The 14,037-nt window shown below is 37.6% G+C and overlaps 1 protein-coding gene across 1 annotated transcript in view; it reads left to right on the forward strand.

The window, feature by feature from the left end:
- Nucleotides 1-14,037, forward strand: part of LOC124395533 (F-BAR and double SH3 domains protein 2-like) — an 89,664-nt gene that overhangs the window by 50,113 nt on the left and 25,514 nt on the right. Inside the window, 5 exon segments of the mRNA XM_046864092.1 lie at nt 590-669; nt 1,893-2,037; nt 2,529-2,662; nt 3,772-3,826; nt 6,109-6,237. Coding sequence (XP_046720048.1) covers nt 590-669; nt 1,893-2,037; nt 2,529-2,662; nt 3,772-3,826; nt 6,109-6,237 — 543 coding nt within the window.

Genomic DNA, 14,037 nt, shown 5'->3' on the forward strand with positions numbered 1-14,037 from the left:
GAGTACTTGAGGTAGACAGAGAGAGAGGGAGGAAGAAAGAGACTGTTCCAATAGTGCTGTTGTCTCAGAGCTGGGAATGTGGCAGGTGGGTACGACATAACTGTGTCATTTTTGTGCAGTGAGTATGAGTGCTGTTTACTTCATACTGGCTGGGGTTCTGTGCTGAATATTTTTTTTTAAATATGTTTGACCATATGTCAGATGGTGGGGTATAAAAGGGTCCGGCACTGTAATTGTGCTTCTCTCTTTCCCATATGGAAGCGCACATACGCACCCCCTCACTACTTCAAGCGTATGTCACAGAATGCAGAATGAACTGGCACAGTATGGCAGGGTGTGTGTCTAATGATGTAACTTTTCTGCCATTGCTATTGTTTGTTGATGTCGCTGCTTTTTGTTGTTGATAGCTCTTTGATTCATGATAAATGGCATTTAATGACTGGGTCATGAGAACACGCACATGGCCCCTCAGACGCACTGCAGTTCCTCTTGCCAAGCACGGGATTCCTGCTGAGAGAATGAATCGCAGAATGGATCGGCCAATTAACGCTGCTTTTGTTCATGTCGTTTGTGTTTGGTGTCTGTGCAGGCTTTGCAGAAGCTGGCCAATCAGTATCTAAAGAGGGACTGGCCTGGCATCAAACCAGACGACCAGAGAAACGACTACAGGTGAATTACTGCACACCCAATTGTCATTGTTCTAGAAAAGCAAATGCAAATAGACATTCTTCAAAAATTCAATGCAATTTCCCCCTCACTCCAGATATAGATGCCGATCAGTTAAAAAATTATAATTATTTTTTTCTTTTGTCTCATCAGTGCGATTAAGCATTAATTATATTTAATATAAATAATAACATATTAATTTTATTTTTAATTTAAAATAAATAATATAAATATATTAATTATGCCTCTAATTCGATTGCACTGTTTGAGTACCAGAGGTCCCCAATCTGTACATCCCGTAGAGATAAAACATATAGAAAGCAAATTCTTCACATGACCAACTCCTTTCTTGGGGAGTCTGTGCTTTGACTAGGAATCATTAAAGGTTAAAAAGAGCTCATTAGAAGCTTTTAAATGATATCAGCCCTGCAGCACTGCCATCTACAGTACCCAAGATTAAAACTGTAAAAATTCGGCATTTGGAGTTCGACTTTGGAGCTCAATTTCCTCTATTGATTTAAAATGAAACGTTTGCTGCCGCCACAGAGCTCAGTATGTTTCAGTGGATCATTTAATAAAAATAAAAAAGGTTTTTTTTTTTTTTTAAAGATGAATCCTTTGTATATTATATTTACAAATTTTTCATGGCCATTTTTTATTTATTAAAATGTAATGAAGACAAAAGTGCAGTTTTGCACTGGTTGCAATGAAGAATTAAAGAAAGATTATGATAATTGCCTTCCTTAATATATATTTCAAAATATTCTGGGACACGGATTTAACTGAAGCCAGTATCACTGTTCTGTAATATGAGCAAAGGTTGAAGGGAAGATCATTTTGATCATGTGCAAACAGACAAAACCAAAAAAAAAAAAAAAAACACAAAGAAACCAAGAAACTATAACCTTTGCATGAACCTTGGACCTTAAACAAAAATAAAAACAATGGAAGACAAACTTGGGTCTTTAAGTGGTGTAAAAGGAGACTTATACACCTGTGTTAATCCCACCATGTGCACTGTATTTTATTAATTATTATTGAAAATTGTTAAGGGGTAGCAGCAATTAAAATGTAAAGGATATTTTTTTATATATATATATTTTTCCAATCATGATTGTTTCTCCAATACTGTGATATGTCTTACTACTTGTGGCTTGTTGCCCAAATTGTTCCCCTTGTTCGAGAATGTGGAAACGCATTGCAGACTGATGCTTCCTGTGTTTCAGAAACGTGTACGGGGTGTGGAGGGCGTATCTGGAAGGCACAGTGGAGGTGAACCAGACTCGACTTTACATTTGCGAGAATTACAAGAACGAGATCTCGGACCCGGCCAAAACTGTACGCCTTTTCAAAGAGCAGCAGCTCAAGAAGGTACTGCTCTCACTCCCTTGGGTGTACGCTTCGAAGTTATTTCTCATATATTCCATTATTTTAATTTGTCAGTAGCATTAACTAATTAAATAAGCAAGATTAATTAGATTTTATTCAATATTAAATTGGCATTGTATTACATAATCAGTTTAATCTGTGAAATTAATTGGAAGGAGCATAAAAAGAACCAAGAGAGAAATAAGAAAGGACGTTCATTCCTCCAGTATTTTTTTTAAGTAATAATAAAGTAATATTTATGTTATCAAATACCACCAGGTATTGATTATTTGTGCTATGCACTATCAAGAGAAACATTTCTATCTATACTTGATAATTCTGTAATTCTGTTATCCATCTGTAAGAAATACAGACCTTATCGGTAACAAAATTCAATTAGTTTAGTTAAGATCAGAACATTTTTGCAGTTCGTACAAAAATATACATACTGAACACTATAGTGCATGTTATAATTATTGGTTATTGTGCTACAGTGCATCGAGCAGTTGGGCCGGATCCAGGCCGAACTCCAAAACTCTGTGAAGGACCTGGCAAAGTCTAAGAAGAAGTACTTTGAGCTGGAGCAGATGGCCCAAGCCGTCCGGGAAAAAGTGGACATCGAGGCCAAGTAGGTACTCTATATGCAGTGGGGTCTAAGCCCTGAAGCTAATGGTCCAGAACTGTCCCGTTTACAGCTTGATCATAACGAATCAGCAATGAAAGCCACTCTGGAGCCATCCTGTTTATCAGCGATTAGAAACCAGCAGTAGATGAGTCTCAAACCTTTGAGCCTTTCTAGTCAATCATCTGCCTACTCAAAAATGATATGAAATCAAGTGTACCCCTGTGTGTTTGGTAGAAAAACGCAATAGAGTAATTTAGTCAGCTTGTCATCGAATGAAACCCTTCAGGCAACTTTGTCTCTCTGTTATTGTCTCAATACAAAATTTCTTGATGACAGCTTAGATATTGAAGCCCCGGTCTCATTTTAAATAGTCGGTGGTGAGTAAGGAGAGAGAGAGTGAAAGAAAGATGCTTAGCTGTGTAGCTTCTAGTGCTGGCTAGTAAAGTCAGTATTGATTTGGCCATGGGCTTTGTGTCACATTCTATACTTGCGATAAAGTGAAGTGGAAGGATTGTACTTGTCTGATGCGTTCAGCTTCAGAGTCAAAATTAGGAGTCATTAGTCTTTTGCCTTTTTCCCTTAATATAGTGATTAGGCCTTAGCTAATCTTCTGTAATGTCATAATATGCTGCTTTGTTCAAAATTATTCAACTGCATTTAGAGCCTCACCTCGAAAAGAGGTGATTCATTCCCTCGTGAAAAGCATTTGTGTTTTTTTAGGATTTATATGCACTGTAAGTGCTTACTGCAATCAGCGTTGGCATTAAAACTTTTTACTTTCATCTGATCTGGAATTTAAACAGAACCTTGGTATTCGTGTTGTTTCCTGTTCAGAGTCTGTACAGCTGTTAATCTTGGTTAAGTTTGCAATGCCTTGTTTTTCTTTGCTGCACAGGCTTGAGTGTAGGCTGAGTAAGAATGACTTTTTTCCTGCCTTTTACAAAACAATCTCGTCCTTGTATTGTGAAGCGTTCTTTATTGGTGAGACAGGTTTGATGCTTGAATTCTTTCAAGCCCACAGGATGATGGTCTTTATGCTGTGGTGTCTAGACCTGGGTTTGATTTACAGTTTCTGAATGCTGAGCTGATTAATGTCTGCTGTGTGTTTCCAGGTCGAAGCTGGGCCTGTTTCAGTCCAGGATTAGTTTACAGAAGGCCAGTGTCAAGGTGAGCATGTACTATAATAACCCTGCTGGACCTTATACTCTCATACCGACACCACACATGTACACTGCAGTTCAATTCTTTGATAGAGCACCAGCTCAGCTATGACACAGTGCTCCTCAAGCAGCCAGAGTTAAATAATCTTGGTCAAAAATGGCCAGTGCAGGAATTTAACATCACAATCATTTAATCATAAGGCCATACATTTAACCACTGAGCTGCCACAGCCCTATAAATGTCATAAATAAATCACATGTATTACCACAAACACCAGCTGCATGTTTCATGAGTAGGGAATAAAATATGATGAGATGTAGCCTGATATCAAGAGGAGTTACTTCTGAAAAGCAACCCGAGTGAAATACTTTTAATTAACAACACATTCAAAAGTGGTATGTTCCTTAATACTGTGGCATTTTATTTATTGGAAAAACATCATGCTTGTTATTTATTTAGAGATGCGTTCAATCATGCTCGTGTTATTGTTATGGTAAAATTATTAAGCCCCCTGACCTGAAGACATTCCCATGCTACATCATGCTACAAAACACTGACACTCTCCTTGATCTCCTTGAATCTAATTAGTCACAATGTGTTTTTAATTTCCCGTAACAGCATGCCTTAAACTGTGTGTGTGTGTGTGTGTGTGTGTGTGTGTGTGTGTGTGTGTATATATATATATATATATATATATATATATATATATATATATATATATATATATATACACACACACACACACACACACACACACACACACACACACACACACACACACATACATACATACAGGTGCAACTCAATAAATTAAAATATCATTAAAAAGTTTATTTATATTAGTAATTCAATACAAAAGGTGAAACTCGTATATTATATAGATTCATAACACACAGACTGATATATTTCAAGTGTTTATTTCTTTTAATTGTGATAATTAAGGCTTATAGCTAATGAAATCCCAAAAATCAGTCGAAGCCCATTCCACAATTTGGGGGGATTCACAAAGAGTGGACTGCAGCTGGAGTCAGTGCTTCAAGAGCCTCCACACACAGACGTATCCATGAGCTACAACTGACGCATTCCTTGTGTCAATCCATTCCTGAACCAGAGACAACGTCAGAGGTGTCTTACCTGGGCAAAGGATAAAAAGGACTAGACTGTTGTTAAGTGAGCCAAAGTCGTCTTTTCAGATTAAAGGAAAGAAAATTTTGCATTTCATTTGGTAATCAAGGTCCAAGAGTCTGGAAGAAGAGAGCAGAGGCACAGAATCCAACTTGCTTGAGTCAGTCAGTGCTGGTTTAGGGAAGTCATGTCATCTGCTGGTGTCTGTCCAATGTGCTTTATCAAGTCTAAGGTCAGCACAGCCTTCTACCAGGATGTTTTAGAGCACTTCATGCTTCCCTCTGCTGACCAGCTTTATGGAGATGCTGATTTCATTTTCCAGCAGGATTTGGCAGCTGCCCACACTTCCAAAAGCACCGAAAGTTAGTTAAAAAGACCATGGTGTTTGTGTGCTTGACTGGCAAGCAAACTCACCAGACCTGAACCCCATCAAGAATCTATAGTTTATCATCTTTGCAGCAGTGCCACAGACTGATCACCTCCATGCCACGCTGAATTGAGGCAGAAATTAAAGCAAAAAAAGCCCCTACTAAGTATTGAGTACATATACAGTAAATGAACATACTTTCCAGAAGGCCAACAATTCACTAAAAATGTTTTTTTGACTGGTCTTATTAAGTATTCAAATTTTTGGAGCTAGTGAATTGGTGGGTTATTGTTAATTGTAAGACAAAATCATCAAAATTAAAAGAAATAAAGACTTGAAATATATCATAATATGTCTGTGTGTGATGAATCTATATAATAAACCAGTTTCACTTTTTGTATTGAATTACTAAAATAAATCAACTTTTTAATGATATTCTAATTTATTGAGATGCACTTGTTTGTGTGTGTGTGTGTGTGTGTGTGTGTGTGTGTGTGTGTGTGTGTGTGTGTGGTTTGAGGCATGCTGTTACAGGAAATTAATACACCTAACTAATCAGATTTAAGGAGATTATAGCATTTTTAAAACATCATAATAACTCTGGCTTTATCATGGCTTTGCAATGACAGTATTTCATGTAGAAGATGATTTCTTTATTTTTGCCCATGTTTAAAGGTACCACTTTGTTGGCACTTTATCACCGTCTGTCTTGTTAGCAAATTTCAGGGAAGGATTTAATATTTTTAATGCAATTAGTCTGAGTATTGATTAAAAAAATGTTTTATTTGTGTGGTAGCTCAAAGCCAAGAGGAGCGATTGCAACTCCAAAGCCACACACGCCAGAAACGAATACCTTCTTACGCTCGCGGCGGCCAACGCACATCAAGACCGATACTACCAGACCGATCTGGCCAACTGTATTAAGGTGAGATCTGAAATCTCGCCAACTGTTTTAGCTTATACAGTATAAAAATGTGTACTTAACCAGATTCTTTTTTTTTTATTTCAAAGCCCAAGTCATCAAGTATAAAATGTAATAATGATTAAAAACTATTAATAGCTTTATGCTATGCTTATAAAAATTTAGTGGAGCATTTTAATTCATTTTTCAATTTATTAAAAAGTAATAAGTTGTATTAGTCTAAAATTATCACTTTTTTTTAATATATAACAGTTATTAAAAAGATGTATTGTAATAAGTATAGTATAAGTCATTAAAACACTCCAGATATTTTAATTTCATTAGTTGGCTAAATTAATCTGATTTTTCAATTGCTAATAACATACCTAACATGCGTAATAATATAAGGTATTTAAGAAGTTTCTAATTCAATTTTTAACATTTTATTTTATATGTGTAAAGGCCTGAATACATTTCACCCTTCCACATTGTTTTGATCAATTTATTCATAATCATTTTTGCTTTAAGCAAGCATTTGAAAAACTCAAGCGTCAGAGTGCATCTCAAACTGTTTTTGTTCTTCTTGTTTCTCACACTTAGCTGCTCTTCCGGTAGTTTGTGCAATTTGAATGACTTCTCTTTAGCCAAGTTGAGGTCATAACCAGCAACGCAGTCACTCACCACAAAAAGTTTGTGCTCTCTGCGAGCTATGTAATCTGCATCTGTCCACCTTCCAGCTGTGTCCTCATGCACCTCTCTGTGATGAGTCATGCTCACTTTGCTCATTGTGACGCAGCTTTAAAAGAACGGGTTTCTTATACCTCTCTAGGTTTCTCAGTTTCCGTGTATAGTATAGTCCATTGGCAAGACAGGTCAAGAGATATGATATAATGTTAGCAGTTTGACTGTTATCATGTTTTGTATGTGGTGTTTTGATTAGATTTTTCCAATGAATTGTTAAACCCGAGAGGCATAGACGCTCCCACCCCCATTTTATGACTGACAGGCACAATAGCCACACCCTCATCACTGGGAGTAGTAGGCACAGAAGCTATATGTCCTTCATTGGGGCTGACAGGCACACAAGCCACACCCCTTCACTGGGAGTGGCATGCACAGAAGATAAGAGAAACCACGCCTCCTTGATGCGATTGACAGGCACAGAGTTCACACCTAATTTACTGTGACTGACAGGCACAGAGGTTCTGCTTAATCTTTGCTTTCTCTGAGCTTGCATTTAATTCTGTCTAAGAAATTAGGTTAACTTGTACCACGGCACTTGATAAAGCTGTGACTCAGTGCGTGTGTGTTAGAGAAGCATGTCTGGTATGCACTCTGTTCTACCCCACACTCTGAGGGTCACTTCCCAGCATTTTGTGTCTCCAGGGACTCGTAGCCACGAGAACAAGTTTCTCACTTTTACCCGTCAGCTTTAACGAGTCTGTATACACAGCTGTGTCACTGGCCTGTCTGCCTCTCAGCCCACTTAGCTTTGTAAAATAATATACTGCCCACTTACTCAGCGCGGATTGCCTAGCGTCATATTTGGCTCAGTTTTTCTGCTTTTCAAAAAACAAGGACTAGTGGCTTTTTGTGCTATTGTACAGGTCAGTGAAGTGTTTGCCAGTATACGCAGAGCTGTGATGGATATGAGTGAACCGACAGCAGCAGAACATGTCCTTATTTAGGGACGCAAACCAATAAACCTGCGCCTATTTCTTTATTTGAGCATTCCAGCAGCATATCTTGACACTGACCTCTTCAAACTGGGCTATTTTTCTGAATACTTAAGATAGTCTTGTGATATGTTCATGTCAAAAAGGAAAGGAATGTTTTTTTAGAAAGGCTTATATCTCAGTTATTTAGAGGTCTGGCCTTGCCAAAAAATACACTATTTGAAGGCAAGTTGAGTGTTCGGAGCAAAGCTAAAGTGATCTTCAAAAATCAAACATATCTAGACTTATAGACTAGTAGATATGGCTTGAATTAAACATTCTGGGTTTTTAAAACTTCAGAAACGCAAACGGGAATCAGAAAAATAATTGATTTTATTTGTCTTATGAATCTTTGGCACACGGTATGTTGGTAAAATGCTTCATTAACATTGATACTCTTATTAATAGCACATGAAACTGCTTGTCCATGTAAAGACTATAAAAAAATAGCATAATCAGGCTTCATTAATTTCATTGGAAGTTCACCAGTAATGACATATTTGAGGTGAGTTTTTCATTCCTTATTCTTTTGAAACTTTCAGGCTAAGCAGTATTAAATAATAATGGAAATGTTCAGGATAACTAGTAAGACTATCTTGTTTTAATTGTGGATTCACTGGGCTACAAAATACTTAAAAAAAAAAAAATTGATTGCCAGTCTGGACTGCTGAACCCCATGATTATGTTAGCTGCAATTCATAATGAAACATTGCTGTGTGTGTGTGCATGGGCGATCATGCCTGAGCATCATGGGTAATGCAGATTTTAAAGACAGCACAGAATTGCAAGGCCTTAGTGCAGAATTTGCCTAAATTAAGGCCTGTAACATGCTCCAAAGTTTTGGGACATGGGTCAGTGGGATTTGAAAATGCTCCTAATTGGGGGATGAAAGGATTTTAGGAATTTTATTATGTACAAGTAAAAAAAAAAGCACTAATGATGCCCATGATTCCTGTATTAGATTGTCGATAAACACATTTGTATTCAGTGCAAATGTGTACTGTGGTCTGACAGATCATCCTTAATAACGGACGTTGTGATCGCTGGGCTCTGATGACAAAAATCTTGTGTGAAATTGAAAATACGTTAGTGTTCATGGCATGATCAATATCTGTGAATTCGAAATTAAAGGAACGGTCACACTACGCTTTGCCTTCCACTGATTTGCATTTAAAGGCATGCGAATGCTGGAGAGCTTTTGGAGAAGGAGGTTCGCATTGCCAATGTTCAGAAAATACAAAATAAAGACAACGCGCGTAATATCGGTGTTGCACTGTACAACACAGCTTTAAAAGTTTGTAAATCAACACGGTTTTAATGCATACAGGAAAAGATGGTTTACATTTTAACACTTGCGAATGATGCCACATCCAGTCGCAGCTTATATTTGCTGCGGATATTTTGCTGGCTCAAAGTTTCTAGAGGTACATTGGTACGAGTTTCTTCTGGCATACTGAAGTTGAACAAGTGCTATTGCTCTCATACTTGGCTGTGTGACTGACTGGAGGACAGTTAGATCTTAGACATAACCTGATGAAGACTTCTGCTTTTTAAACCAATATTTAAACAGTGAACCTGATGGGAGTTGAAGAGCCTATGATAATATGCCTAAAATGGTTAGAAACACCAAATCGCTTATTTTTTTTCATCCTTTTATTTTTGTGCTTTCTTCTTTACCGACACTGTCATTTAACCAGAATGGCTCCATGGAAAATACCTTTTCAGCGTCTGAGCTGTTTGGTAGAATGAATAGTGAGACGTGCGTTCGAGTTTCAACTCTGCTGCACTGCTGCTTGTCAAAGATATACTGCATGTAGTCAAGTGTGTTACAAGAGACACTCATTTATCAGGACCAAAGGAAATGAATGTTCTTAATGAAGTACAAACACAGCAGGCGGTTTAACATCAATGCAGGGATTTTTTACACATTTTTATAGGGCCTTGCTTGGTTTACAGTAATTTTATTTTGCTATGAAGGTTTTGGGGCATTGTTAGGAAAAAAAAAATGTCGGAAGACTGGGGGAAATATTTAAGATAAAAACGCAAGGGATCCAGTCAGGAGCTTAAAAAAAGTCAGTTAATTTTGTTGCACTTTATGTGGCGAGGACAATTAATAGTCCTTAGCCCTGTGTTTTCTGTTTTCTGTGATTGTTGTTGTATGTAGACTCTTGACTTGAGTCAATGATCTTCTTCTTTTGGCTGCTCCAATTAGGGGTCACCACAGAGGATCATTCGTCTCTATACCCCCCTGTCCTCTACATCTGTCTCTTTAAAACCAACTACCTGCATGTCCTTCCTCACCACATCCATAAACCTCCTCCTTGGCCTTCCTCTTTTCCTCCTTCCTGGTGGCTCCATCCTCAGCATTCTCCTAACGATATACCCCATGTCCCTCCTCTGCACATGTCCAAACCATCTCAATCCCTCCTCCCTCACCTTGTCCCCCAAAACGTCCTACATGTGCTGTCCCTTTATTAAACAGTTGAGTCAAATGATCTAAAACACTAAAAAGAGGCAAAAATTCTAATCACTAATATCAGGCCATTCATTCAGTCTTGCTACAATAGCAGACATAATATTTCTATATATATATTGGTCTTATAATTGGTATTATAATTGGTCTGAGCTACTGTATATTAATATTGTTAAGGTTTTTGGTGTCTTAGGAAATTTGCCTGGTTGAAGGTCAAGAATATAAATCAAGGTTTCACGACTCAGAAGGTGCAAGTAAGTTTCAAGACAAGACATGAATTCCGACATTTGTTTAATTTGTTAAATGCAATTATTTGTCATGCAAAAACATTTAGGTATTAAATGATGCGGCCATCTCACGTTCGTATTTTAGCAAACAAAAGCAACCCTGGACCAAGATCAAATTAAATGCCAATTGGATTGTAATTTTCGTAATTAGGCAATAACCAATTTCATAATTCAGTTTTTTGAATATTTTGGTTTGGGTCTGAAAGCGTATATCATTCCTGATGTTCAGCTGGCTAAAAGTGCTGACGTATGACATGAGCGTGGTTGTTATAGTAACACAGTAACACATTGCTGTTTTATTATTTTTCCATAACAGCACATCCTAAAAATTATTTTTTCGATTCACTTATACCACACCAATATAGAAACTGTTATTTTTCATTTATTAAAGAACTTCTTTAAAATCAGTTTATAGTTACAAGTTCCTGTTATGATTTACGTTATAGCTGGTACAAACAGCCATTTCCTCCCCTGCCTCAAATGTATTTTTTTGTCTCTTATGAAGTTATATGAGCTAATCTCAAAACACATATAAAACACATCTTGTCATGTGACTGAGAACCTGGAATGATTTCCCATTAAGGTAACTTGCAATGATTGGATGAGCAAAAGAGCATTTAAAAGCATTAGCAAACTGGACTTTGGTGTGGGGCTGTTCTCTCTGTATGCCTGAAGTGCTACATGATCTCTCCTCTCCACCGCTCCCTAACAAGGGTTTGACCTCGGGCCGTGCGAGTGCGATCCAAGCACCAGGAGCCTACGGTGAATTATTGATATCTGAACAGTCAGGGCTTCAGGGCCGCCAGCTGGCAAATCACATGCAGGCTTTCTGCCCACCTTCCTTTCTTCTCATTGGTCCAGTTGGTTCGATACGGCTGTTCTGTCACTAAGGAGGCATCATCTTTTCTGCCTGCTGTCTTTTATTGTCACGTTTTATCTGCGTTTAAAAGCATGCGGCGGGAAAAAGAATGTGGGTAGCAAATAGCTTTGACTGTTTTAGGTTTATTTAATAAATTTTTGTTCCTTCTCACATTGTTTTCCCTTTTCTGGTTTGCTGCATTGCTCTCTTTTGTTCTGTTATTTTTCTACACCTCTCTTGCACTGTAGAGGAAGTGTACAGGCAGTCTGGTTACAGTATTTAGAGCTCCCTCTGTTGTCTGACAGCAGAATTACTTATCAGTGCCGGTGTTTTTTTCTCCCTTTGTTTAGTATATTTATTGACTGTTTAACTTAATAGCTGAAATTTCTGGCTGAAATGTCATGTTTTATGTAAAGGTAGAATCATATTCAATCAAGTTGGAAAAACTAAATGCCTGAGAAATCTTGCTCACTTTTTATTTCTTATTTCTCAGTAGTCACCAATTTGGAAGCTACTAAATATATGAATGTATAAATAAGCATAATTGCTACATTCCTATTGGTTAGGCTGTAATAAAATAGAGTAATAAGTAGGGGTCCACGGATTGGTACGTACTTCGGTCTTTAAATCACGGTTTGGTAGAATTTCGGTACGGTTAAGAGGAAGAAATGCAAAACAAAATTGCTTGCTTGTGTGTGTGTGTGTGTGTGTGTGTGTGTGTGTGTGTGTGTGTGTGTGTGTGTGTGTGTGTGTGTTTTACAAATTAATATTAGATTTTCTAAAGACATGTTCTACTAAACTGCTCTACTTATTTCATCATACTTTAACAAATGTCTTCATTCCTTCCATCCTTTATTCATTCACTCCCTCAATATGTGAATTGGCAGGATTTTCTCCTTTTAAGCGAAATTCTTAAAGCTAGACATAAAACGCTAAAGAATCTAAAGCACTTGTTTTAGCTGCTAGCCACTTCCTGATTAGCAGCTAATGCTAGCGCTATGCATTCGCAGATTTAATCTATGTTCCGCACTTTAAAAGGATTGCATTCGGTATTGCACGTGTACAAACAGAAAGCCCTGAACCAAAAGATTTTGGTACAAATATGTGTACCATTACACCCCTAGTTTCCCTGAATTATGTTTTCATTCAGTCATTTACATTAACGAGTTACATTGCCAGTGTAAGCATTCAGTGCTGATGCATAAAGTGCATTTACATTAATGTCGTTTGTTAGGCACTCAGTTCCAGACCAACCTACAGTCTCTCAGTTGGTTAAGGGCCTTGCTCAAGGGCCCAGCAGTGGAAATTTCCTTCTGATCATAAATCCTGCATCTTAACCACAGAGCTACCACTCCCCTACAGTGCAAGAGCATTGAAATCTTTCTGTCAATAATACGTTAATTTAGGGGCTTGTTAAAATAATGAATTGATTTCTAGCTTTACCTGGAAGACAGATATGGACTCAGGTGGAAGAGGTTTAACTCATTATCTGGGCACTGGTCATGAAGCTGTTGTGCCTGTTGATTTCTAAAATCTGATTAGTCAGAAATAGTTGATAAATGATCTATACTGGCAGCTTTGAGAGTAGTGCTGGCTGCAATGATTACTTTTGCATGCTTATTCTGATATGTCTAATAAGGCATATGTACGATGGATGTTCTTCATAAACTGATTCGTCTCTTATATGTTAAGGAGATTTTTTTTACAGGGTCTCTAGTGTCAGGGTTTTTTGGCATTCGGAGGTGATGTAAGTTCATGCAGGTTTATTGGCATGATGTGTATAATAATATAATACTGTAAATTAATTTGAAAAATATCACTGACATTTGTTATTTTAATACATTTTATTCGCACACACATACAACCTGAGTGATTTATCTGAAATGTGGAAATAAATCAGTTATTCTGTCATGTCTCATGATAAATTCATCATTGATAAATTATTTTTGGAAGAATAGGCAGAATCATAATAAAACCTACAATATTGACAAAAGCATTGGGAATCTCACTTATCAGCCTTATGTCCTTCTTCTACAAACAATTTAATAGGATGTACTTAGATGCAATTTAATTGTGTTCCCTTCACTTGAACTAGGAGACACAAACCTGTTCCCGCGTGAGTTGGACTGGAGGATCTTGAGGGGTCTGCTATAGAGGGCTCACCTCATCCCTACCGAACAGTTTTGGGATGAATTGAAACATTGACTGGACCTCAAGCCTCAGTACCTGACATTACCATGGCTAAATGAGCACAGATGTCCACAAGCAAACTGGGACTAAGCATCAATGTTGCTAGTCCAGTATGTCGGATTTTGTTTTTTCCTTAAATGGTCATCCCAGACAGGAAGTACAAGCCAGTGAAGGAGAACAGCTCATATGCTAAAAGTACCCTGACTGCTGGGGTTTTCCCTTATTTGTCACCACATTGTGTGCATTTGCTAATGCCCCTCAGCACTGATCGGCACTCACACCTTTGTCAGGAATGACTTC

The sequence above is a fragment of the Silurus meridionalis genome, chromosome 13 (genome assembly GCF_014805685.1).
Source record: "Silurus meridionalis isolate SWU-2019-XX chromosome 13, ASM1480568v1, whole genome shotgun sequence".
NCBI classification, from domain to species: domain Eukaryota; kingdom Metazoa; phylum Chordata; class Actinopteri; order Siluriformes; family Siluridae; genus Silurus; species Silurus meridionalis.